This window comes from Pituophis catenifer, unplaced genomic scaffold, assembly GCF_029215685.1.
Source record: "Pituophis catenifer annectens isolate HBS135680 unplaced genomic scaffold, rPitCat1.0.hap2 SCAF_2, whole genome shotgun sequence".
NCBI classification, from domain to species: Eukaryota; Metazoa; Chordata; class Lepidosauria; order Squamata; family Colubridae; genus Pituophis; species Pituophis catenifer.
In genome coordinates, this window is record NW_027256882.1 from 28,089,029 (window position 1) to 28,113,582 (window position 24,554).

Consider the following 24,554-nt stretch of genomic DNA (forward strand, 5'->3'; position numbering starts at 1 on the left):
TCACCATGAATTCCAGGCACAATGATGGCTGCTCCCATAACACAGTCATGTGGTCCAGGAATGCATGCCCTTCTCCTCTTTCCCCAAAATGAGGTTCAGTGATCTTCAAAAGGTAAGGAAGAGGAGGCTGTGAGGCCTGCTGGAGTGGGAGTCACATCTAAGGACTGCAGGGACCCAGTGGGAGTGGAAAAAAGCCTTGGAGACCTTGCGGGGGAAGAAGCCAGTAGGGACCCTGTGGAAAAGAGAAAGGACTGGGTTGAGGTAGAGGAGGACTTTGGAATGCAAGCCTGGGTCTGGGCTATGCCTACAACCCATTACTCTTATATCTCAAGGACTACTTGTATGGTGGTTGGGAAATTCTGACTCTCAGAATCTGGAGGACATCAAGGTAGAAGATGGAAACTCCAATTGTGGAAATTCAATAATCAATATAAAAAAACACCACCCAAAAGCCTTCTTGAAGAACTCCACACTTCTGCAAAAGGAAATATCCAGAAAGTTCTCCTAATCACCAGAAACAGATAGTTAGCCTTTATCAAGGCTGTGAGTCCTCTAGTGTGTCACAGGCTTTAATTCTGACTGAAACATTTCCTATACTCCGGACACACATACCAGGAAAAACCCTCTCCTGTTTGAGTCCTCTGGTGTATCATGAGGCTGGAATTCTGACTGAAACTTTTCTCACACTCTGGACATTATTTATTTTATTTATTTATTATTTAAATTTTTATACCACCCTTCTCCCGAAGGACTCAGGGCGGTGTATAGCCACAATAAAACAACATATAATACAAAATTTAAAAACAAATTAAAAACAAATTAAATAATTTGGCCCCAAATTAAAAACTCAAAGATTAAAACACCCAATTCCAATTCCTTATTTAGCCAGCCCAGCCTAATAAAATCTTAAGGGTACGGCGAAAGGTATGTAGGTCGGGAATCATATGTATTCCCGGGGGCAGTTCATTCCAGAGGGCAGGTGCCCCCACAGAGAAGGCTCTCCCTCTGAGTGTCGCCAGTCGACATTGTTTGACCGACGGCACCCTGAGGAGTCCCTCTCTGTGGGAGCGTGTTGGTCGGTGGGAGGCCATCGGTGGCAGAAGGCGATCTCATAAGTATCCAGGTCCTAAGTGCTTTGAATATGGTAACCAACACCTTGAATTGCACCCGGAAGACCACCGGGAGCCAGTGCAGCTCGCACAGGAGAGGTGTTACATGGAAGCGCCGTGTCGCTCCCATAATCACACGTCCGGCTGCATTCTGGACCAGTTGGAGCCTCCAAGTGCTCTTCAAGGGGAGCCCCATGTAGAGAGCATTACAGTAGTCCATTAAACTCCTACCCTCAAAATGACGCAATAGAGCACTGCACACCAGAACAACTAGACACAAGAACAGGTTTTTTTCCGAACGCCATCACTCCGCTAAATAATTCCCTCAACCCTGTCAAACTAGTTACTAAGTCTGCATTACTATTAATCTTCTCATTGTTCCTATCATCCATCCCCTCCCACTTATGACTGTATGACTGTAACCTTGTTGCTGGTATCCTTAAGATTTATATTGACAATATGATTAGATTGCTTATTTGTTCCCTATGACTATCATTAAGTGTTGTACCTTATGATTCTTGACGATTGTATCTTTTCTTTCTTTTTCTTTGGAGCATATGCATCAAGACAAATTCCTTGTATGCCCTTCTTCCTTCTTGTAGGCATAATATTTCCATGTTCAATTTTTGGAGTCTAGTAATTGTTTGTCTTCGGTGTTTTTTTTTTTTTTTTAATTAGATTTATATGTCGCCCTTCTCCGGAGACTCAGGGCAGCTTACAATGCGTTAAGCAATAGCCTTCATACTTTTGTATTTTTTATACAGTCAGCTTATTGCCCCCACAAACTGGGTCCTCAATTTACCTACCTTAGAAAGGATGGAAGGCTGAGTCAACCTTGAGCCTGGTGAGATTCGAACTTACAGTAATTGCAGACAGCTGAATGTTAATAACAGGCTTTAGTTTTATTGGTGCATTCAATCCATTTATGTTGATTGATATTAGATTCATCTCTTCCTTCATTAAATTACTTATTTGTCCTTCCTGCTTCCCTTTTTTGTGTTACTCCCCTCTGCTGTCTTGTTCTTACACCCTCTCTGTATTGGTTTCCGGTCTCTAACTGCTCTTCCGATCCTCGATTTGATTCATTTTCTTCTTGACTTTTGGATTCTAATTCCTCTCTATTTTCTAATTCTTCTCCAAAGTTTTGTTCACTGAATTCCTGCGCCTTTTCTACCAAATCTATTCTTATTTTTTTGTCTTCCCAGGATATTAACATGCCCTCTGGTATTAACCATCGGAACATGATTCTATGATTGGTCAATTTAGCAAAGAGCAATTGATAATTCCTCCGTTGCTCACGAATTCTTTTGGGTAATTGTTTTAATATTATGATCTCCTTCCCTTTAAACCTCAGATTGTCTTCCGTTGTCTTTCTATAAATTTCGTCACGAATTGATTTCTTTGTGAATCTGACATGAATTTCACGTTGTAGTCTATGTTGTTTCGCATAATTTGTATAAATTCAGTAAGCCTCATCAATACTGTTCCCTAATTCCTGTCTATCTATATATAGGGGTTCTGCTAGCAATTCCACTATGAATTTATATAGATCCTCTTCTCTGTTTTCTACCACATTTTGAAATCTTAAGTAATAAGAGGATCTCTCTAGCTCAAGACGGGTCACTGTCTCCTCCAATTCCTTTTTCTCCATTTCCCATCTCTCTTCTGCAGCTTCTAGTTTCTTTTCGGTTCTCTCTACCTTAGTCTCTATTACATTTATTTTTTGTTCATTGTTTGCTATTGATTCCTGAATCTTTTCCATTTTGTCATCCAATTTTCTTATGTCTCCCTTCACCTCTATGTTCTATGTTTCTCTCCTGTGTGAGTCCTCTGGTGTTCCACAAGGCTGGAATTATGACTGAAACTTTTCTTACACTCTCAACATTCATACAATTTGTCCTGGGAATGAGTCCTCTGGTGTGTAATTAGGCCAGAATTCTGACTGAAACTTTTGCCACAATCTGGATAATCATACAGTTTGTCCTCTGTGTGAGTCCTCTGGTGTCTTTTCAGACTGGAAATGTGACTGAAACTTTTCCCACACTGAGGACATTCATACGGTTTTTCTCCTGTGTGAATCCTCTGGTGCCTTATCAGACTGGAAATATGACTGAAACTTTTCCCACACTTTGGACACTCATTCTGTTTCCCTCCTGTGTGAGACCTCTGATGTGTCACCAGGTTGGAATTCTGACTGAAACTTTTCCCACACTCTGGACACACATATGGTTTCTCTCCTGTGTGAGTCCTCTGGTGTGTCACCTGGTCGGAATTATTACTGAAACATTTCCCACATTCTGAACATTCATATGGTTTTTCTCCCGTGTGAATCCTCTGGTGTCTTATCAGACTGGAAATATGACTGAAACTTTTCCCACACTCAGGACATTCATACGGTTTCTCTCCTGTGTGAGTCCTCTGGTGTGTCACCTGGTCGGAATTATTACTGAAACATTTCCCACACTCTCGACACTCATATGGTTTCTCTCCCGTGTGAGTTGTTTGATGTGATACCAGGTTGGAATTCCATCTGAAACTTTTTCCACACACAGGACATTCATATGGTTTCTCCAGGGTATGAGTCCTCTGGTGTGTCACCAGGTGGGAATTTCTACTGAAATGTTTTCCACAGTCAGGACATGCAAAGGGTTTCTCTCCTGTGTGAGTCATCTGGTGTGACACCAGGTTGGAATTCTTACTGAAACATTTCCCACATTCTGGACATTCATATGGTTTTTCTCCTGTGTGAGTCCTCTGATGTGTCACAAGGCTGGCATTATTACTGAACCTTTTCCCACACTCAGGACACTCATATGGTTTCTCTCCTTTGTGAGTCCTCTGGTGTACCACCAGGTGGGAATTCTGACTGAAACTTTTCCCACAGTCAGGACATGGAAAGGGTGTCTCTCCCTTGTGAGTCTTCCGGTGTATTACCAGGGTGGAATTGTGACTGAAAATTTTCCCACAGTCAGGACATTCAAAGAGTTTGTCCCCGGGGTGACTCTTCAGGTGTCTCATGAGGTGGGAATTTCTAATGAAATTTTTCCCTCAAACTGGGCACTTACAGTTTCTCCCTGTTGTGAGTCCTCTGATGTTGCTGTGCTTGCTAAAGTATTTACTACACTGAAAGCACTTGCAGGCCATCTGTCCTGTATGTGTTCTTTGATGAACCACAAGAGAGCTGTTCAGACTAAACCATTGGCTTTTCTACAATGTGGATCCTCTCGTGCATAATCAGTTGTGATTTACAATCTGTACTTTTCCCGCAATAGGAACTTTTCCAACACTGATATTCTTGGGGTCAAATATATGTGTGATCATTTGTTTACTGGTGCTTTAATTCTAGCTGTTTTCCTCCTCACAGGGCCAGGCCTGCATCACTGTCAGCCCTGTGTGGCTATCCTATAGACCTTTTTCTCCCCACTCATTTCCAGAGATACCCCTCTTTTTCTGAATGAAATATAATCTCCCTTGATCTTTCATGTAATGTATTCTTGCGTTTCCCAGACTCCGCTTTTTCTAGCTTGAAATCTCCTCTTAATTTTCTTTCCTTTGTCTCTCAACTGCTGGGAAAGGAGAAGAAATTTGTGGTTTTCTGAAGGAAATGGAAAATATTTTGATTTCCGGGTGGCTTCGCTTTCTTTTCCAATGTTGCTTGTTATTCTCAGTTTTCCAAAGTGCTCTTATTGACATCTTTGTCTGAAAGATTCAAAGAAAAATGTAACTTTAATTGTTTATAAAATGGTTCCAGAAGATGTGAAAAAAAGAAAAACGTTTACAATAAATAAGCAAATATGCCAGAATAAAGAATAACCTCTTACATTAGTTATGTGTCAGCACTAGAGTAAATGTAGCTGACCTCGAAACCTGACATTATGATTCATTTGACACATTTGTGTCCAAGTTCAAATATCCATTCAATCATGAAATTCTTTTTCACTTTGGTGATTCACAAATTCTTAGCAGTGCAAAAACGTATCATCAAATTTATCTGGAAATACTGGAGAAAGATTGTACAGTTGTAAATATATGCACACAAAGAGAAATACAAATGCACACACCTATAACTGAATATATATGGACAATCCATGTGTTTTTAGCCTGAAAATTATTCTAAAATGGTTACAGTCGAATCTGCTGAGCTAACTTTAGAGGTGTGGGTTTTTACCTGATGAAATGATACCTAAACCCTCTGCAAGATTTCATGTAGTAGTTTTGCCCATGGAACTCCTCAGCTCCAAGTAAGGACAGGAAATATTTTCCACAACCACTCTGGTGACATCCTAATTCAAGTAGTGCTCACTTACTGACTGCAATTGGGACTGACAACTGTGTCAGTAAGGAGCCCAATCGTTAAGCATGATGTCATATGACAATGCCAACTTACATATCATGCTTGTTGGTTTTACAGAAAGGGAATGCCATGAAAGTGAAGGTGGAAAGACACAGAGAAATTCTGTGCCTTAAACAGACAGAATTTGGAGAAAAACTGAAAATTGGAAAGGGAAGATGGTAATGGAATAACCAGAGGAAGCAGGACTTCGTTAACAGAATATAAAGATAAACTCTCCACAGGGCATTTTATTCCAACAACAGAAGCCACTTTGGAGCTCAACCAACCTGCCTCTTGTGCACACCAGTCTCTCTTCCCCAAAATGCTCTGCAGGCATTTTGGCCAAGACATCCCAGGCCTGTCACTTAACCTGAAATGTTCTTATCTTTCTAAATACAGTGCATTCAGAAAGTATTCAGACTCCCTTTACTTTTGTCAATTTTGTTATGCGGCAGCTTGATTCTACAGCTGTTGAACTTCATTTTTCCCTTCCTTAATCTACATAGAGTACCCCATAATGAGAAAGTAGAAATGTCTGTAAATTTAGTAAAAGGAAAAAAACTGAAATATCACATAGAAGGCCTCATAGCTGACAATGCATACTGTAGCAGAACAATAGCCATGAGGTCAAAGGAACTGCCTAGCCAGAGCTTTGACTTGGACTTTATTGAATACCTCTGGAGGCAAAAACAAAAAAATGGGAAAGCACCAGGTCCTAATGGACTTCCAGCGGAACTATATAAGACATTTCAAGATGTTAAGAAATGTAATGCTGGAACTAATTAATGAACTTTTATTGAAAGCTAAAATGCCAGACTCGTGGATAGAGGCCTATGTTACACTCATACCTAAAGAAGATTCAGATCTGCAATTAATAAAAAAATTATAGGCCGATTTCATTATTAAATGTGGATTACAAAATTTTTGCTTCAATAATGGCAAACAGATTGAAAAAACTATTAAATGAGTTTATTCATATGGAGCAAAATGGCTTTGTCAGATGTAAATGCCTTATTCTCTAATATGTAAATAATGTATATATGGAACATCAGGGGTTAACTTATTCTTTGGACTTTAATGTATTCATAATTTACCACTCCCATTCCTGGCTCCACCCCTTGTATATATAAGGAGCCATCCTCCCCATTTTCCTTGCTTCTATCTTGAATATTCAGCGAATATAGAATGCCTATTATGATTAAAGAGAAATATATTTAAATCTCTAACTTCTATTATCTTTATTGAGTCTGATCCTGAAAATATTGCAACAAGCTGGTAGCAGAGGATGGTTAATTGACTCAATAAGTAATTAAAAATGTCCAAGAAAGATAGGCCCAACACCAGGGCCTACAGCAAAGAAATAGAAACTGATCAAGAGATGATCAACGAATCCACTAATGCGATTTCGAGAGAATCCGAAGAATACACCACTGAAGAAGAAGAACTGATGAGTGAAAACAACGACCAGGAAGAAATTGAGATAGAAAATAACGAACTCAGGTCAGAGATATTAAAGATACTAAAAAGCCAAAAGAATGATGAAAGCCTCATCGCGGACCTCCAGGAGATGCTGAGGAACAGCGGAGCAGCGAGAGAGAAAAACGTCATTAAAGAAAAACCAAAAGATCAAAAAAACTGTGAGTGAAATGACTACTGAGAAAATAGTTGTAAAAAAGAAAAGATGTGACCTCGCGCGAAATTTTGAATGGCAGCCATCTTGGTTTCAACGAACTTCAAAAGAGAGTGAAGCAGAGCCAATCAAAACGCTCAGTTCAAAATTTCTGGCGCGAAAAACGCTATCAGACGAAGAAAGTGAAAAAGAAGTCTCAAATTCTTCAGATGAACCAAAATCAGAAAGTGAAGACGATTTAACAAAGTCTCAAGTAAAGTCAGCAATGAAAACGCTTTTTGCTGCTTTTGGGCCAAGATTGAAAATTTCCAAGACATCAACGAAGAAGCAAGAAATCAAACCGACAACTCAAGACCTGCACGCTCCCATCCTGACTTCGAAAACGACGACACCCGAGCCCAGAGAGCCATGCCGATTCCGTCCTACACCGCAGACAGAATCGAGTGCCAGCGCACACAAGAGAAAGAGAAGAACCGTCGCCATCACCAAAGCCCCAAAAACCGAGCCAGAGACCGACTCATCTGAAGAGGAGCGGATCGAGAGAGCTGAAATGGAGAGAACCTTCCACAACGGCGCCAAAGAAGAAATGAGCAACGCGCATGTGCAAAACTACGTAGACGGCCCCGAAAGACTTGAACTGGTCAGAGAACCGCGCAGACTCATTACAAGCATCCCAATGCCGTTCTGTAATTTCCTGCACTTGAGAGACCACGGACTGCCTCAGGTTGTAAGTAATGGACAAAATAATGTGGGGAACTTACCCAGTGACTTCCCAAAACTTAGAGTTGATGGCATTAATTTACAAGAGTGGTACCAACAGCTTCAGGTTATTTTCATGAAAGAAAATTTACTATTCTTTATAACTAGTCCTCCAAGAAGACCTTGGACTTTAAAAATAGATTGTTTACATCATAGAGCATTTTTCATAATAATTTCTAGCGTGTCTCCTGCAATGTATCATAGCATCAAACCAAACCTAACTGTATCAGAAATAATACAATGCATGTTTAATCTATTTCACAGCGATAGCGTAGCCACAACCACAAGAATGTCTAAGGATTTCTTTTCTTCTAGAGTGAAACCAGGGGTTTCTATAAGTGAGCATTTGATAAATCTAAACAAAATAAGAGCTGAGCTGCAATTGAGGGGGGAAGTGATTTCAGATCAAACAATGAAAAGTGTTATTATCAATTCACTTGATCCATCATGGGATAGCTTTATGTCACACTTAGATACCATTAATTTGGGATATTTATCAATAGAAAGTCTATCTAACAAATTGATAGCAGAAGACAATTCAAGAAAAAATCGTTCCAGTAACCAAACAGAACACAAATCTTTTAGGAAAGTAGTCTTTCAAGATAAATATAATGAGGCCTTTAGATGCCACAATTGTGGATCCAGGGAACACAGTAGAAGAGACTGTCCCAAAGTCCCAAGGGAGAGACATAGGCCAGAATATAGGAGCAAATACAATTACAGACAATCTTCCACAGATAGACACAAATATAGAAGTCCACCAAATTACAGAGAAAGTAGAGGGGGTAGAGAAAATTCAAAAGAGAGAAAATCTGGGTCACTAAATGGGCTAAATAAACAAGACAGCACCAGAACACAACAAGATGAGAACAATAATTGGCTTATTGATTCTGGTGCAACAAATCACACCACTAACAACAAAAGTATATTATCTTCATTTACAGAAGATAAGTTTGTGATAAAGGTAGCTAATCAAGAAAAGGTTCAAGTATTAGGCAGAGGAAATGTGACCTTGCCTGGTTTAGGGAAAATAGAGGGGGTATTATTAATCCCAGAAATACCTCACAACATACTGAGTGCTATAAAACTAAGCAGAGAATCTGACATCAATATAGTTTTCTCAAAGGGGAAAGCAACTATAGAAAAGAACAAAACAAATGTAGGTACTGTGATGATAAAAGGGGGTCTACCCTATCTGATAACCAAAGAAAGATGGTTACATAACATTGATTCAAATATGGAAGATTGTATTGAAGCAGATGATGAAAATGCCAGTAACAGTGACAATGATGAATGTAAAATAACTCATGATAACAAAAATACACACAATGAGAAGAAACCAAAAATAGGTAAACCAATTCATGATGAGTGTGCTCACATCTTACATAGGAAGTTAGGACATGCAAGCTTTCCCGTAGTACAAAAAATGACTGAACACGCAGAAGGTGTCAAAATAAAAAATTGTGAAAATTATTTGGAATGCTCAGTATGTAAATCCACCAAACTAAAAACCAGTCCCAGACCAAAAAAATCTAACAGATCAACTAACAATATTTTTGATTTGGTACATATGGACTTAGTTGGTCCATTAACTCCATCAATTACCTATAGAAAACGTTACTTCCTAACAATAGTGGATGATTACAGTCGCTATGGTTTTGTTTACACATTAAAGCACAAGGATGAAACCTTTCAGAAATTTAAGGAATTCTACAAACGCATAGAAACACAGCATAATATCAGAATAAAACAAATTATGACAGATAGGGGATGTGAATTCATGTCTAAAGAATTCTCCCAATGGTTAAAGGATAGAGGGATGCTACATTTCACGTCCAATCCATTTTCTGCATTTCAAAATGGGATTGCAGAGAGAAAGAATTCCACACTACAAACCATGATTAGATGCACATTAGAGGATGCTGGTTTAGGCAAACAATTTTGGTCAGAAGCCTTACATTATTCAAATTACACTCAAAATAGAACATGGTCCAGTATTGTGAATAAGACACCATATGAGGTGATGTACAATAGAAAACCCAAATTAGCACACATGCACATATTTGGAGTTACTGCAGACGTACACATACCTAAACAATTGAGGAGAAAGGGAGAAAACGTATCCAGGAGATTAAGATTCATGGGATACGAAACTGGAACCAAAGGGTACAGATTCATTGATAATAATAACAAATTTATAGTATCCAGAACAGCTGTGTTCCATGAGCAGGCCAATTGGTCTAAATTGCACCTTAATGAAATATTTCCTAATAAAAGCAAAGATAATATATCTTGCGAGGAAGGAACAACAGAAAATCAAAATATTAACAAAAGTAAGAACAAAACCAAAACTTGGACAAATAGTCAGCATAAAATAAAGACAGACACATTAACAAAAAAGGAAGCCAGATATTTGCATGACAACCATAGCAAACCTGAAAGAAATATTAGAAACAATAGAAACCAAATACCAAATAAATACAAAGATTACATAATGCATATGGATGGAGAACAAATAACACCTAATACATATGAGGAAGTATTGAAACTTCCCCGTGAAGAAAGAGAAAAATGGGAACTAGCTATGGAAAAAGAGATGGAAAGTTTACAAGGATTAAATGTATTCACACCTGCGATCGCACCTAAGGATAAAACAATTATAGGTACCAGGTGGATTTATAAAATTAAGAATTTGGAAGGAGGTAATACCTTATACAAGGCCAGACTAGTTGCACAAGGTTATGCACAAAAATATCCAGAAGACTATACTGACACTTATTCACCAACAGTGAGAACAGAGAGTGTCAAAACAGCTCTTGTAGTAGCATCTGCACTCAATCTGGACGTGTTTCAATATGACATACAGACTGCATACTTACACGCAAAATTAGATAAGGAAATATATGTAAGAGCACCACACAGTCAATACACTAATAAGAACGAAATTTGGTTATTAAATAAGAGTCTGTACGGATTGAAGCAATCTGGCAAAAGATGGTACGATTGTTTGGTAAAAGTACTTAAGACCATGGATTTCAACGCCACCACTGCTGATAACTGTTTCTTTGTTAAAAAGAGTAATGATCATATTGAATTTGTATTAATTTATGTGGATGATATTTTATATATTGGAAAGCATAAAGAGAGCAGGGAAATCTTTGTAAATAAGTTAAACGAACATTTCTCATTGAAATCACTAGGTAGAGTGAATAAATACCTTGGTGTACAAATTAACAAAACTAAAAGGGGATTCAAACTTACTCAGAAAGATAAAATCATTGAACTCCTAAACAAATGTAACTTAAATAATGCCAAAACATGTGACACACCTATGCAAACTGATTTTCTTAGAAACACTGATGAATCTTCCCCTGAGTTTAAAGACAACACATTTTACAGATCAGTTATAGGTTCACTCCTTTATATATCTAATTGGACTAGGCCAGATATTGCATTACCTCTCAATTTATTGTCAAGATATGTTAGCAAACCAACCTTGTATCATTGGGAAGCTGTCAAAAGAATTTTAAGATATCTGAAAAGTACATTAGATTTTTGTTTAATATTGGAACCAAATAATGACAAAGAACCAAAAATTACTTGTTATGCTGATGCAGATTGGGCTGGTGATACATCATGCAGAAAGAGTACCTCTGGTTATGTTTTTCTATTGAACGATTGTCCAGTTTACTGGTATACTGGTAAACAAGAACTGGTAGCCACTTCTACTACAGAAGCGGAATATGTTTGCTTGTCTAAAGCTGCAAATAACCTTGTATGGTTCAATGATTTGATCACAGATGTTTGGAAGAAACCTACTTTACCATTTATTATGCATGAAGACAATAAAGCGGCCATTGAAATATCTAGATCCGATGCAATTGGACAAAGGTCCAGGCATATTGATATAAAATTTAAGCACGTGAGACAACTATCTCAAGACGGATTCATCAAAGCAATACATTGTGATACTTCTGAACAATTAGCTGATATATTAACAAAACCCTTACCTTCTAAACAACACAAATATTTAACTTCTAAATTATATGTATTATATTGTCCTGAATCTGAATGTAACTGGTGTTGTATAACGAACCGGCATTTAGAGGGGGATTTGTCAGATGTAAATGCCTTATTCTCTAATATGTAAATAATGTATATATGGAACATCAGGGGTTAACTTATTCTTTGGACTTTAATGTATTCATAATTTACCACTCCCATTCCTGGCTCCACCCCTTGTATATATAAGGAGCCATCCTCCCCATTTTCCTTGCTTCTATCTTGAATATTCAGCGAATATAGAATGCCTATTATGATTAAAGAGAAATATATTTAAATCTCTAACTTCTATTATCTTTATTGAGTCTGATCCTGAAAATATTGCAACAGGCTTTTTACCTAAAAGGCAAATTAGAGACAGTATGAGGATAATTTTGAATACTGTACTTTGGAGTATTATGAAATACATTCAGAAAAACAAATGGCGATGATATTCCTAGATGCACAGAAAGCTTTTGACAATGTGAACTGGCAGTTTATGATAAAGCAATTACAGATAATGGACTTAGGAGAAAGATTTATGAACATTATAAAAATAATATATAATAAACAATCAGCCAAGATAATGATGAATGGAGAGATGACAGAAAAAGTTAATATAACAAAAGGAACAAGACAAGGATGCCCATTATCCCCATTGCTATTTGTATTGACTTTAGAAGTGTTAAATAGAAATATAACAAGGAATGAACAAATAAAAGGGATGAAAATCAAAAAAGAGGAATACAAATTACAAGCTTTTGCAGATGATTTAGTATTTATTCTTGAGGAACCTCAAAAGACAGGACCGAAATTATTAGAACAAATAGAGGAATACGGTGAGGTGGCAGGCTTAAGAATAAAAAAGAAAAAACAAAAATATTGGTGAAAAATACTACAGAAAAACAAAAAGGAGAATTAAAAGAGAAATTAGACATACAAATTGTGAAAAAAGTGAGATATCTAGGAATACAACTAACTTCAAGATGTGCAATGATAAAAGAGGATAATTATTACAACATAAAAAGACAAATTGAAAAAGATCTGGAAAAATGGAAAACTTTGCAATTATCACTTATGGGAAAGATTACAAGAATCAAGATGAATATATTACCGAGACTATTGTTTTTATTCCAAACAATTCTAATAAGAATTGAAAAGACTATTTTCAACACCTTAATAAAATAATGAGGAAGTTTATATGGCAGGGGAAAAAGGCAAGAATTAATATAAAGATGCTACAAGATGTAAGAATAAGGGGAGGATTTGGACTGCCGAATTGGGGATTATATTACAAGGTAGCAACTCTGACTTGGATGAAAGAATGGATAGAATTAAGAAATAAAAGACTATTAACTTTGGAAGGACATGATTTACAATTGGGTTGGCATGCTTTTTTATGGTATGGTAGAAGTAGGATACATACGTATTTTCATAGACACTGTAAGAAATGCATTGTTATTAGTATGGGAGAAGATCAGAGATAAATATGTGAAAATTCCAATATGGCTATCAATAATGGAAGCACTAATACACCCAAATATGGTTAATTTAAAAAATATTTTTAGATATAAAGATTTACTTACAGATAAGGAGGAATTGAAAGGGAAACAAGAATTGATAGAACAAGGGATTGTGATGGACTGTTATATGTATATGGAAATACAAGCAAGATATGAAAAAGATGCAAAATTATATGGTTTCTATTTAGAAATGACAGATCTGGATAGGATACTCATGGGAACAGAGGACAAAATATTTTTTAAAAATTATAACTTTTTGCTTAGTATTGAATTAGAAGAAGAGCAAGCAAAAGAAGCAATGATTGCATGGGCAAAAAATCGTGGATATTCAACTGAGCTTGATAGATGGCAACAGCTATGGGAAAGGAACTATAAACTAACAATGTCGACTGCACATAAAGAGAATCAATATAAAATGTTTTACAGATGGCATATGCCTCCTGAAAAAATGGCAAAAATGTTTAAAGATAAATCAGCTAAATGTTGGAAATGCCACCAAATACCAGGATCTTATTATCATATGCAGTGGACTTGCCCAGAAGCTAGAGATTATTGGAACAGAATTAAGACATGGATAGAAGAAATGACTCAACAACATATTGATTTAAAACCTGAGTTGTTCCTATTGGGTATCTTACCAGAGAAAATTAGTAAAGAAAATTTGTATTTGATTATACATATAATAACTGCAGCAAGAATAGTATTTGCACAAAGATGGAAAGCAGAGAAAATCCCTTTAGACGGGCAAGTAATTAGAAAAAATTTGGACTGCGCAGAGATGAATAGATTAACTTTAATGATTAAAGAGAAAGAGGATACAGAATATTTTAAGATATGGGGGAAATTTTATGATTGGATAGAATAGAGATATAAAGAATTTGATAAGGAAACAGGAGAAAGTTACATTAAATCTATGTACTTTGAGGAAAATATTGAAATAGAGAAATGGAATAAGAAAGAAATAAGAGGAGTAGTAACAATAAGAAGAAATCACTAAAGAAACACCGAGATGACACACGGAAGGACCGATGTATTATATGTTTGTTTGTCTTAAGAAAAAAACAAAAAAACTTTTTATATATATAAAAAGAGAATATCTCTGGAGGCACCTAAAAATGGCTCTCCATCAATGGTTGCCATCCAAACTGACTGAGCTTGAAAGGACTTGCAAGAAAGAATGGCAGAAAAATCCCCCCAATCCAGATTTGCATAGTTTATAGCCGCACACCCAAAAAGACTTGAGGCTGTAATCGCTGCCAAAGCATCTTTGTGTTTGTACTGAGTGAAGGATCTGAATACTTATGTCAATGTGATATTTCAGGGTGTTTTTTTTTTTTTTTGTTTTTAATAAATTTACAGGCATTTCTAAAATTCTGTTTTCATTTTGTCATTAGATGAATGAGAAAAAATGAATTTCAACAAGGGTAAAATCAGGTTGCTGCATAACAAAATTGACAGAAGTGAAAGGGGTCTGAATACCCACTGAACGTGGGTTCCTATTGACACAGAAATACTCTCCTAAGAATTTATTCATGTAAACATTTATGTGTATTTCAGTCTGCAAAAGGACTCAGAAGGGCATTCGCTCAAATGTTTTAATCTATTTTTTAAAAGGTGGGGACACTGAGAGAGGAAATGGTGAGAAAATCCCTTTTGCCCATGAAACTCCTCGCTTGCCAGGAAAACAACATGTCAATAAAACCACAAGGATCCAAGTGTTACAGGGAGGGTGAGGGAGGCGGGTGGTTGAGAAATATGAAAAATGTATCAAGATTTCTTTAAATCTCCCAAATCTGCCAGCAGAAAATCACAGGCAGCAACTTTAAATCCTGGATAAAAGCATCTGGTGAGAGAAAGAATATAGAATATACAGCAGCAGCATCAGCCCTCATGTTTCATTCTTGTCCCTTCGCTGCTTCCAGGCCCTGGAGGAACCCAAAAGGCTTCTCCTCCGACCTTCCCTCCACTCACCTCCCAGGAGCCGCTTCCATCCTCCAAGCAGCACAACAGGCTCCGCTGACTCCATCCTCCTCCCGTGGGTGACCCGGAAGAGGTATTTCCTCTGTCCTCCACATCCTCTCTAGCAATCTAATACTCTATTGTTCCAATTTGTTCCAGCTCGGCCTCTCTCCCTCCGGTGTAATGTCAATACTAGCGATGTCACTGCTGTTCTCTGCTTTCGAGGTGCGAGTGTTGCTTCTTTGTAGACCGCCATCTAGCGTCATAAGGTTGAAAATCACCCTCATCCTATGAAGCGTGTGCAAGAAAGAGGCTTTCATGGATTCCCTCCTTCCTTCGGTGCCATCAAGTCGTATTCGACTCCCACCGAGCACAGGAATAGCTTTCGTCCATGACAATCTATGCCAGTGATGGCTAACCTTTTTGCCATTGCGTGCCAAAGGCGGGGGGAGCAGGGGGGTCTCGCGCATTCACACACCCATAATTCAATGCGCATGCGCACGCCAGCCCCCCACGCTCCCCACACTTTTGGCATACGATGGCCCGGTGGGCTCGGTAGGCCTGTTTTTCACCCTTCCCAGACTCCAGAGGCTTTCTTGGAGCCTGGGGAATGTGAAAATGGCCTTTTGCACCCCCTGGAGGCCCTCCGGAGGCCAGAAATGGCCCGTTTCCCGACTTCCAGTGGGCTCAGAAGGCGGGTTTTTCACCCTCCCCAGGCTCCAGAGGCTTTCTAGGAGCCTGGGGAGGATGAAAATGGCCTTCCCCACCCCACGGAGACCCTCCGGAGGCCGGAAACAGCCCGTTTCCTGACTTCCGGTGGGCCCAGAAGGCCTGGAAATCACATGCACGCTGGAGCTAAGCTAGGGCAATGCTCACGTGCCCACATATATGGCTCTGCGTGCCATAGGTTCACCTTCATGGATCTATGCTATACCTTTTCTTTCAGGTCTCCCAAGAGGGCACACTCATTTTCCCTCTTGCTCCAATTAAACTAAAGGAAAGTGTCCTAGGGAGGGGAATGACTATAATATGCTACCTGAAAGTGCACCTCCATTGGGGGCTGGCGAAGATTATTCCAGCCAGTTTTACATCTGGGGCAGAGGTGGGTTTCAGCAGGTTCTGACCAGTTCTGGAGAACCGGTAGCGGAAATTTTGAGTAGTTCAGAGAACCTGTAGTAAAAATGCTGACTGGCCCCACCCCCATCTATTCTCTGTCTCCCAAGTCCCAGCTGATCGGGAGGAAATGTGGATTTTGCAGTAACCTTCCCCTACCATGTCCACCAAGCCACGCCCACAGAACCAGTAGTAAAAAATGTTGAAACCCACCACTGATCTGGGGGTGTGCAGGGTAAGTCTTGGAAAGCTGCCTTGGCAAATGTTTGAAGCTGTAACAGTGAAGCTGTTGAATGGAAGGCTCTTGAGTCAAGCCCTTCTGTCCTTTGGGGTCTGGTAGGGATGCCCTCATTGTCACTCCAACTCAACCAGGAGCTTCTTTTGCAGGAACTGAACCAAGGAAGGCATCCGTGGAGAGAACACAATGTGCCATTGGGTAGGGACAAAGCGCACCTCCCTTGAGGATCACTGAAGACTATTCCATCCAGTTCTTTCTCTTGGGGGTGCAGGATAACTCCTCAACTGCGACTGAGGGAAGCTCAAGGAGTGATGCTTTCCCCTACTTAGCTTCGCAAGATTAGACAGGTGCTGCATCATAAAAGTTGATAAAGGTCTTGTTCGTATGTGCAGCCTTAAACAATTGTCTGCCTCATCCCACTGGTTCCAAATCCATCTAGATAGGAGATATTATTTTTGTCTCTGCAAAATAACTGCCTGGATTACCCTCAGTAAGCAACGTGGTTTAACATCTACTGTACATGAAATCCCTGGGAGAGGCCATCCATCCTATCATATCCAATTATGTACAGGTACTCTTTGATTTACACCACTTCATTTAGTGTCAGGGTTGGGGATCCCTGATCTAGACAGTGATTTATCCTTTCAAAGCACTTGGGGAAAATGAACCTCTCCCCTCCCCTTTAAAAAGCCCAATCATAATACTATAATTAGGTATGAAGTTAATAAGTTCTGAAGTGCTCCAAGGTTTACATTATATTAAAATAATTTCAGAAATCTTTACAGAAAGGAGAAGCTATGAAAGTGAAAGTGGAGAGACTCAGAAATTCTGTGCCTTATATAGTCACGACATTTGGAGAAAAACTGCAAATTGGAAAGGGAAGATTGTAACGGAATAAATAGATGAAGCAGCATTCGCTCAGCAGAATATAAACAAAAACTGTCCAAACTGCATTTTATTCCAACAACTGAAGCCTCTTTGGAGCTCAACCGACCTGCCTCTTGTGCACACCAGTCTCTCTTCCCCAAAATGCTCTGCAGGCAGTTATTAGAGCTCCCAGGTCTCTCCCTTGACCTGAGAATCTTTTATCTTTCTAAATATATCACAGAAGCCTTTTGATCTCTTTGTACAAAACAGCAGAGAGCTTCTTTTTCAGGATAGATATAGGATCCCTGAAAGAACTGAAATCTAAATTGAAAACGTCCGCAGACAGGGCTGTTCCCTTACATGGGCAGAGAGAAACGGGGATGCAGCAGTCACCAAAAAGGGAATCTGGGCAGGTAAGAGAAGCAGATTCAGGTGCTGCATCTCAAAGGAAGACCACCTGGCCGGCTCTCTGGTCTCCGTCACCCACCTTGAGATGCCACTGGGCTCCTCCTGGCAGGGTTCACGCCCTGGGAAGTGGCGTGAACCCTGCCAGCCACGATCCCTCTGAACCCAGATCCTCCCCAGCCGCCACAGAGAAACGTGGGAAGGGTAGTGCCCAACCTTCCGGAAAACACCAGGTGGCCTCCCACTGGGAGCCGATCTGAACCAAATGTTGAGCTGCTGGGAAGGAGGGGAGGGGGCTGGGAGGGAAGCTTTTAAGGGGACCGTAGAGCCGTTCGTAGAAGCAGCAACCGAGGAGGAGGAAGAGGAGAAGCGGCGGCGCAGCGGTTCCCACGGGAGCAGAAAAGCTTGCAAGGAAAGGCGGAGAGTCGGAAGGGGAGGGGGCGCAACTGGGGAAACCCCACCTCGCTCTCCTTCCCTCCCCCAAGGAATCCCTCCTCCCTTCCCGCACCTGGGGATTCCCCCCTCCTCTCCTCTCCTGGTCCCCTCCCCCTCTTTGGGCGTCCTTGCCCACCTGGCGCCCCTCCCCGAGAGGGGATCCCCGCAGTTCTGCCTTAAGAAGCGTCGGGAGACCAGGAAGGGGGACAAGGAGGGGTCGTAGATTGGCTCCCACCCAACTTTTCCCCCTTTCCTGCCTCCTCTCTAGGCGCAAAAACTGTCTGCCCTTAACCCCTTCGCCAAAGCCAATAAGGGGAAGGGGCGACTGGGGCGCCGCAGAGCAATGCCAAAATCCTCCAGCCGGGCTTTGTTACTTATTTTCATCTCTGTAACTGTTGGCACCTCTGTTTGGTTGCTAATTGACTCTGCCTTGAAGCCTCTCCCTTCTGTTTATAGCTTGGAGTGTCACGGAGAAAAGCTTTGGGAGTAGTTCCCTGCCCTCAGGATTCTGTTTGTAATTTAGGAACTTTACTGCTGCAAAACATTGCTTTAAAGGAAAAATAACATGAGGAACAAGTGGAATGGCTCATTTACACTGAAATCCCAAAGGCTCATTAAAATAAGCCTTTTGCTTGTTTATTCACATGAAAGGAACCCCTTCCCTTCCCATTCAGGCACTTTCCAGAAGGAATGGCCAGGGTTTGTGATCCTTCTTTCCTCTCCTTTTTCTCTCCCTCCGTTCATATCTCGTTCACTTTCCCTTTCCTCTTTCTCCCTTCCCTCCCTCCCTCTTTCTTTCTCCCTTCCCACCCTCCTGTTCCAGACAGAGAGAGCAGGAAGGGGAGAAGTGGGGAGGGGGGGGGAGACACACACAGACAGACAGACACAAAGAGATACCGAGAGAGGGGGAGATGGGGAGGGAGAGAGAGACACAGAGAGAGAGGGGGGCGATGGAAGAGGGAAATGAGTGTGCCCTCTTGGGAGACATGAAAGAAAAGGTATAGCATAGATCCATGATGGCAAACCTATGGCACGTGTGCCACAGGTGGCACGCGGAGCCATATCTGTGGGCACACGAGCGTTGCCCTAGCTCAGCTCCAGCACACATACGTGCGCTGGCCACCTGATTTTCCGCCCTTCCGGGCCCATCCAGAAGTCAGGAAAAGGTTGTTTCCGGCCTCCCGAGGGCCTCCCGGGGGTGGGGGAGCATTTTCGCCCTCCACAGGCTCCAAGAAAGCCTCTGGAGCCTGGGGAGGGCGAAAAATGGGCCAACCAGGCCCATGTGCTATTACGTGCCAAAAGCGGGGGGAGCGCAGGGTGGGGGGGTCACACACATGTGCAGGGGGGAAGCAACTCCCCCGCGCTCCCCCTGCTTTTGGCACACGACGGCAAAAAGGTTAGCCATCACTGGCATAAATTGGCATGGACGAAAGCTATTCCTGTGCTCCGTGGGAGTTGACTAAAACTTGATGGCACTGAAGGAAGGACGGAATCTATGAAAGCCTCTTGCAAACTTTCAACGTTATGTCGCTAGATGGCGCTCTACAAAGAAGCAACACTCTCGCCCTAGAAAGCAGTGAATAGAGTACAGCAGCGGCATCGCTAATATTGACATTACACCACAGGGAGAGAGGCTGAGCTGGAACGAATGGGAACGATAGAGTATTAGATTGCTAGAGGGGAAGAGGAGAGAGGAAGTTCCTCTTCCGGGTCACCCACGGGAGGAGGATAATGGCGTCGGCAGAGCCTGTTGTGCTGCTCGGAGGGTGGAAGCGGCTCCTGGGAGGTGAGTGGAGGGAAGGTCGGAGGAGAAGCCTTTTGGGTTCCTGCAGGGCCTGGAAGCAGCGAAGGGACAGGAATGAAACATGTCGGCTGCTCCTGCTGCAGATTCTTTCTCTCCCCCAAATGTTTTTATTATCCTTTTGCTGCAGGATTTAAAGTTGCTGCCTATGAAAAATGAAGTTCAACAGCTGTAGAATCAAGCTGCAGCATAACAAAATTGACAGAAGTAAAGGGGGTTTGAATACTTTCTGAATGCACTGTATTTACAAAGATAAGAACATTTCAGGTTAAGTGACAGGCCTGGGATGTCTTGGCCAAAATGCCTGCAGAGCATTTTGGGGAAGAGAGACTGATGTGCACAAGAGGCAGGTTGGTTGAGCTCCAAAGTGGCTTCTGTTGTTGGAATAAAATGCCCTGTGGAGAGTTTTTCTTTATATTCTGTTCACCCAGTCCTGCTTCCTCTAGTTATTCCATTACCATCTTCCCTTTCCAATTTTCAATTTTTCTCCAAATTCTGTCTGTTTAAGGCACAGAATTTCTCTGTGACTTTCCACCTTCGCTTTCATGGCATTCCCTTTCTGTAAAACCAACAAGCATGGTATGTAAATTGTCATTGTCATATAACATCATGCTTAACCATTGGGCTGCTTACTGACACAGATGCCAGTCACAATTGCACTCAGTAAGTCAGGATTGTTTGAATTGGGATGTCACCAGAAGGGGTTGTAGACAGCATTTTCTACTCTTACTTGCAGCTGAGGACTTTCATGAGCAAAACTGGTGCTTCAAATCTTGCAGAGGGTTTAGGTATCATTTCATCAGGTAAAAACCCACACCTCTAAAGTTAGCTCAGAAGGTTTGACTATAACCATTTTGGGATAATTTTCAGGCTAAAAACACATAGATTTTCCATATACATTCAGTTATAGGTATATGTATTTGTATTTCTCTGTGTGTGCATATATTTACAACTGTACAATCTTTCCTCAGCATTTCCAGATATATTTGATGATAAGCCTTTGCACTGCTAAGAATTTGTGAATCATCAAAGTGAAAAAGAGAATTTCATGACTGAATGGATAGTTGAACTTGGACACAAATGTGTCAAATGAATCATAACTAATGTAAGAAGTTATTCTTTTTGTGGCATTTTTGTTTATTGCAATGTATACTTTTTTCTTTTTTTCACATCTTCTGAAACCATTTTATAAACAATTAAAGTTACATTTTTCTTTGAATCTTACAGACAAAGAAGTTGTCAATAACAAGCAACATTGGAAAAGAAAGTAAAGCCAGATGGAAATCAAAATATTTTCCATTTCCTTCAGAAAACCACAAATTTCTTCTCCTTTCCCAGCAGTTGAGAGACAAAGGAGAGAAAATTAAGAGGAGATTTCAATCTAGAAAAAGGGGGGTAAAATGTGACAAATTGTGGTTTAGCGAAGGACACAAACATAGCAACATCAGAGGACTCACATCAGTGAGAAATTGTACGAGCTCAGTTTGAGGGAAAAGTGTCATCAGAAATGTCCAGCTCATTAGCCACCAGAGAACTCACACCAGAGAGAAACCCTATCAATGTCCTGTCTGAGAAAAGTTTCAGTCAGATTTCCAGCCTCGTGATACACCAGAGGACTCACACAGGAGAAAAACCATATGAATGTCCAGAATGTGAGAAATGTTTCAGTTATATTTGCAATCTGAAAACACACCAGAGGACTCACACAGGAGACAAACCATATGAGTGTCCAAAGTGTGGTAAATGTTTCAGTCAGAATTCCAATCTTGTGAGACACGAGAGGACTCACACAGGAGACAAACCATATGAGTGTCCAGATTGTGGAAAATGTTTCAGTCATCATTCCAACTTTGTGAAACATCAGAGGACTCATACAGGAGACAAACCGTATGAGTGTGCAGACTGTGGGAAATGTTTCAGTCAGAATTCCCACCTTGTGACACACCAGAGGACTCATACAGGAGAGAAACCGTATAAGTGTCCAGAGTGTGGGGAAAGTTTCAGTCAGATTTCCAGCCTTGTGACACACCATAGGATTCACACAGGAGAAAAGCCGTATGAATGTCCAGAATGTAAGAAATGTTTCAGTTATATTTACAATCTGAAAACACACCAGAGGACTCATACAGGAGACAAACCATATAAGTGTCCAGATTGTGGGAAAAGTTTCAGTCACAATTCCAACCTTGTGACACACCAGAGGATTCACACAGGAGAGAAACCATATGAGTGTCCAGAGTGTGGGAAAAGGTTCAGTAATAATTCCAACCTGGCGGCACACCAGAGGACACACAGCCTTGATAATGGCTAACTATCTGTTTCTGGTGATCAGCAGAACTTTCTGGATATTTCCTTTTGCAGAAGTGTAGAATAATAAAGCTGATAAAGCTGTTCAAGTAATGTGTGAGTTATTAAGCGGAACACTGGCTACCTCAGGGTTGGAGGCATAGCCCAGACACAGGCTTGCATTCCAAAGTCCTCCTCTACCTCAACCCTTTGATCGCCCCAGTCCTTTCCCTATTCCACAGGGTCCCCACAGGCTTTTTCCCACTCCCACTGGGTCACTGCAGTCCTTAGACTTGACTCACACCCCAGCAGGCCTCACAGCCTCCTCTTCCTTGTTTAGATCACTGAACCTCATTTTGGGGAAAGAGGAGAAGGGCATGCATTCCTGGGCCACATGATTGTGTTGTGGGAGCAGCCTGGAACTCATCCCTGGGCCATGCAGTGGATTTGTGGAAGCAACTGCCATTTTGCAACCTGCGTGTGGGCCAAAATAAGGGCTGTTGCTGGGTCATTGACCTTCAGGAAAGGGAGAAACTACTCTGTTACTACCTTACTACCAACTCAGAAAGCTCAAACTGCCCAAGGAGCTGCTGCTACAGTTCTACAGAGGAATTACTGAGTCTGTCATCTGCACCTCTATAACTGCCTGGTTTGGTTCTGCAACCCAACAAGACAGACACAGACTTCAGAGGATAATTAGAACTGCAGAAAAAACAATTACTACCAACCTGCCTTCCATTGAGGACCTGTATACTGCATGAGTCAAAAAGAGGGCTGTGAAAATATTTACAGACCCCTCACATCCTGGATGTAAACTGTTTCTGTCAGATGTAAATGCCTTATTCTCTAATGTGTAAATAGTATATGAATGGGGTATCAGGGGTTAACTTATTCTTCACTTCTTAATGTATTCATAATTCACCACTCCCACTTATAGCTCCACCCATTGTATATATAAGGAGCCACCTACACCCTTTTCCTCGCTTCTATCTGTGAATATTCAGTGAATATAGAATGCCTATTGTAAATAAAAGGAAGTATATTTAAACCTTTAACTCTCACTAATATTATTGAGTCTGATCCTGAAAATATTGCAACAAGCTGGTAGCAGAGGATGGTTAATTGACTCAATAAAAACTTAAAAATGTCTAAGAAAGATAGGCCCAACACCAGGGCCTACAGCAAAGAAATGGAAACAGAACAAGAAATAATCAACGAATCCACAAACGCAATTTCGAGAGAATCCGAAGAATACACCACTGAAGACGAAGAAATAATAGACGAAAATGATGACCAGGAGGAAATCGAAATAGAGAATAACGAACTCAGGTCAGAGATATTAAAACTATTAAAAAGCCAGAAGAATGATGAAAGCCTCATCGCGAACCTCCAAGAAATGCTGAAGAACAGCGGAGCAGCGAGAGAGAAAAACATCACTAATGAGAAGTCTAAAGACCCAAAAATAGTGAGTGATATGACTACAGAGAAAGTCATTACGAAGAAGAAAAACAGTGATCCCGCGCGAAATTTTGAATGGCAGCCATCTTGGTTTCAACAGGCCTCCAAGGTGAGCGAAGCAGAGCCAATCAAAATGCTCAATTCAAAATTTCTGGCGCGAAAAACGTTATCAGACAACGAAAATGAAAAAGAAGATTCGAACTCCTCAGAAGAATCAGAATCAGAAAGTGAAGATGACTCAACAAAATCCCAAATAAAATCAGCAATGAAAACACTTTTTGCTGCATTTGGGCCAAAACTAAAAATTACCAAAGAGCCACCGAAGAAGCGAGCGAGCAAGCCGATACCTCAAGACCTGCCCGCTCCCATCCTGACTTCGAAAGCGACGACGCCCGAACCCAGAGAGCCTTGTCGATTCCGCCCTACACCACAGACCGAAGCAAGTGCCAACGCCCCCAAAAGAAAAAGAAGAGCAGCCGCCGTCGTCAGAACTCCCAAGGTCGAACCAGAGACCGACTCGTCTGAAGCAGAGCAGAGCGAGCGAGCCGCAATGGAGAGAACCTTCCACGACGACTCCAAAGAAGAAATGGACAACGC

General features: G+C 40.9%; 2 protein-coding genes across 3 annotated transcripts in view; one reads left to right on the forward strand and one right to left on the reverse strand.

Annotated features, from left to right (window-relative positions):
• LOC139310039 (zinc finger protein 252-like) overlaps positions 1–24,554 on the forward strand; it is a 371,392-nt gene that overhangs the window by 341,127 nt on the left and 5,711 nt on the right. Inside the window, exon 4 of the mRNA XM_070934207.1 lies at positions 21,826–22,463. Within this exon, the coding sequence (XP_070790308.1) occupies positions 21,826–22,463 (638 nt within the window). The remainder of the gene's footprint in view (positions 1–21,825; positions 22,464–24,554) is intronic.
• LOC139311972 (zinc finger and SCAN domain-containing protein 2-like) lies at positions 218–15,525 on the reverse strand. 2 transcript variants are annotated; one of them, XR_011599960.1, is made up of 3 exons: positions 15,367–15,525; positions 1,618–4,808; positions 218–232 (listed from the first exon to the last, which is right to left on the reverse strand). XR_011599960.1 is itself a non-coding variant. In XM_070936494.1 (2 exons), the coding sequence occupies exon 2, from the start codon at positions 4,125–4,127 to the stop codon at positions 2,988–2,990; it is 1,140 nt and encodes a 379-aa protein (XP_070792595.1). In that variant the 5' UTR covers positions 4,128–4,808; positions 15,367–15,525; the 3' UTR covers positions 781–2,987. The 2 variants fall into 2 exon arrangements, 1 of the variants encoding a protein (XP_070792595.1); XM_070936494.1 differs by lacking the exon at positions 218–232 and having other exon boundaries at positions 781–4,808.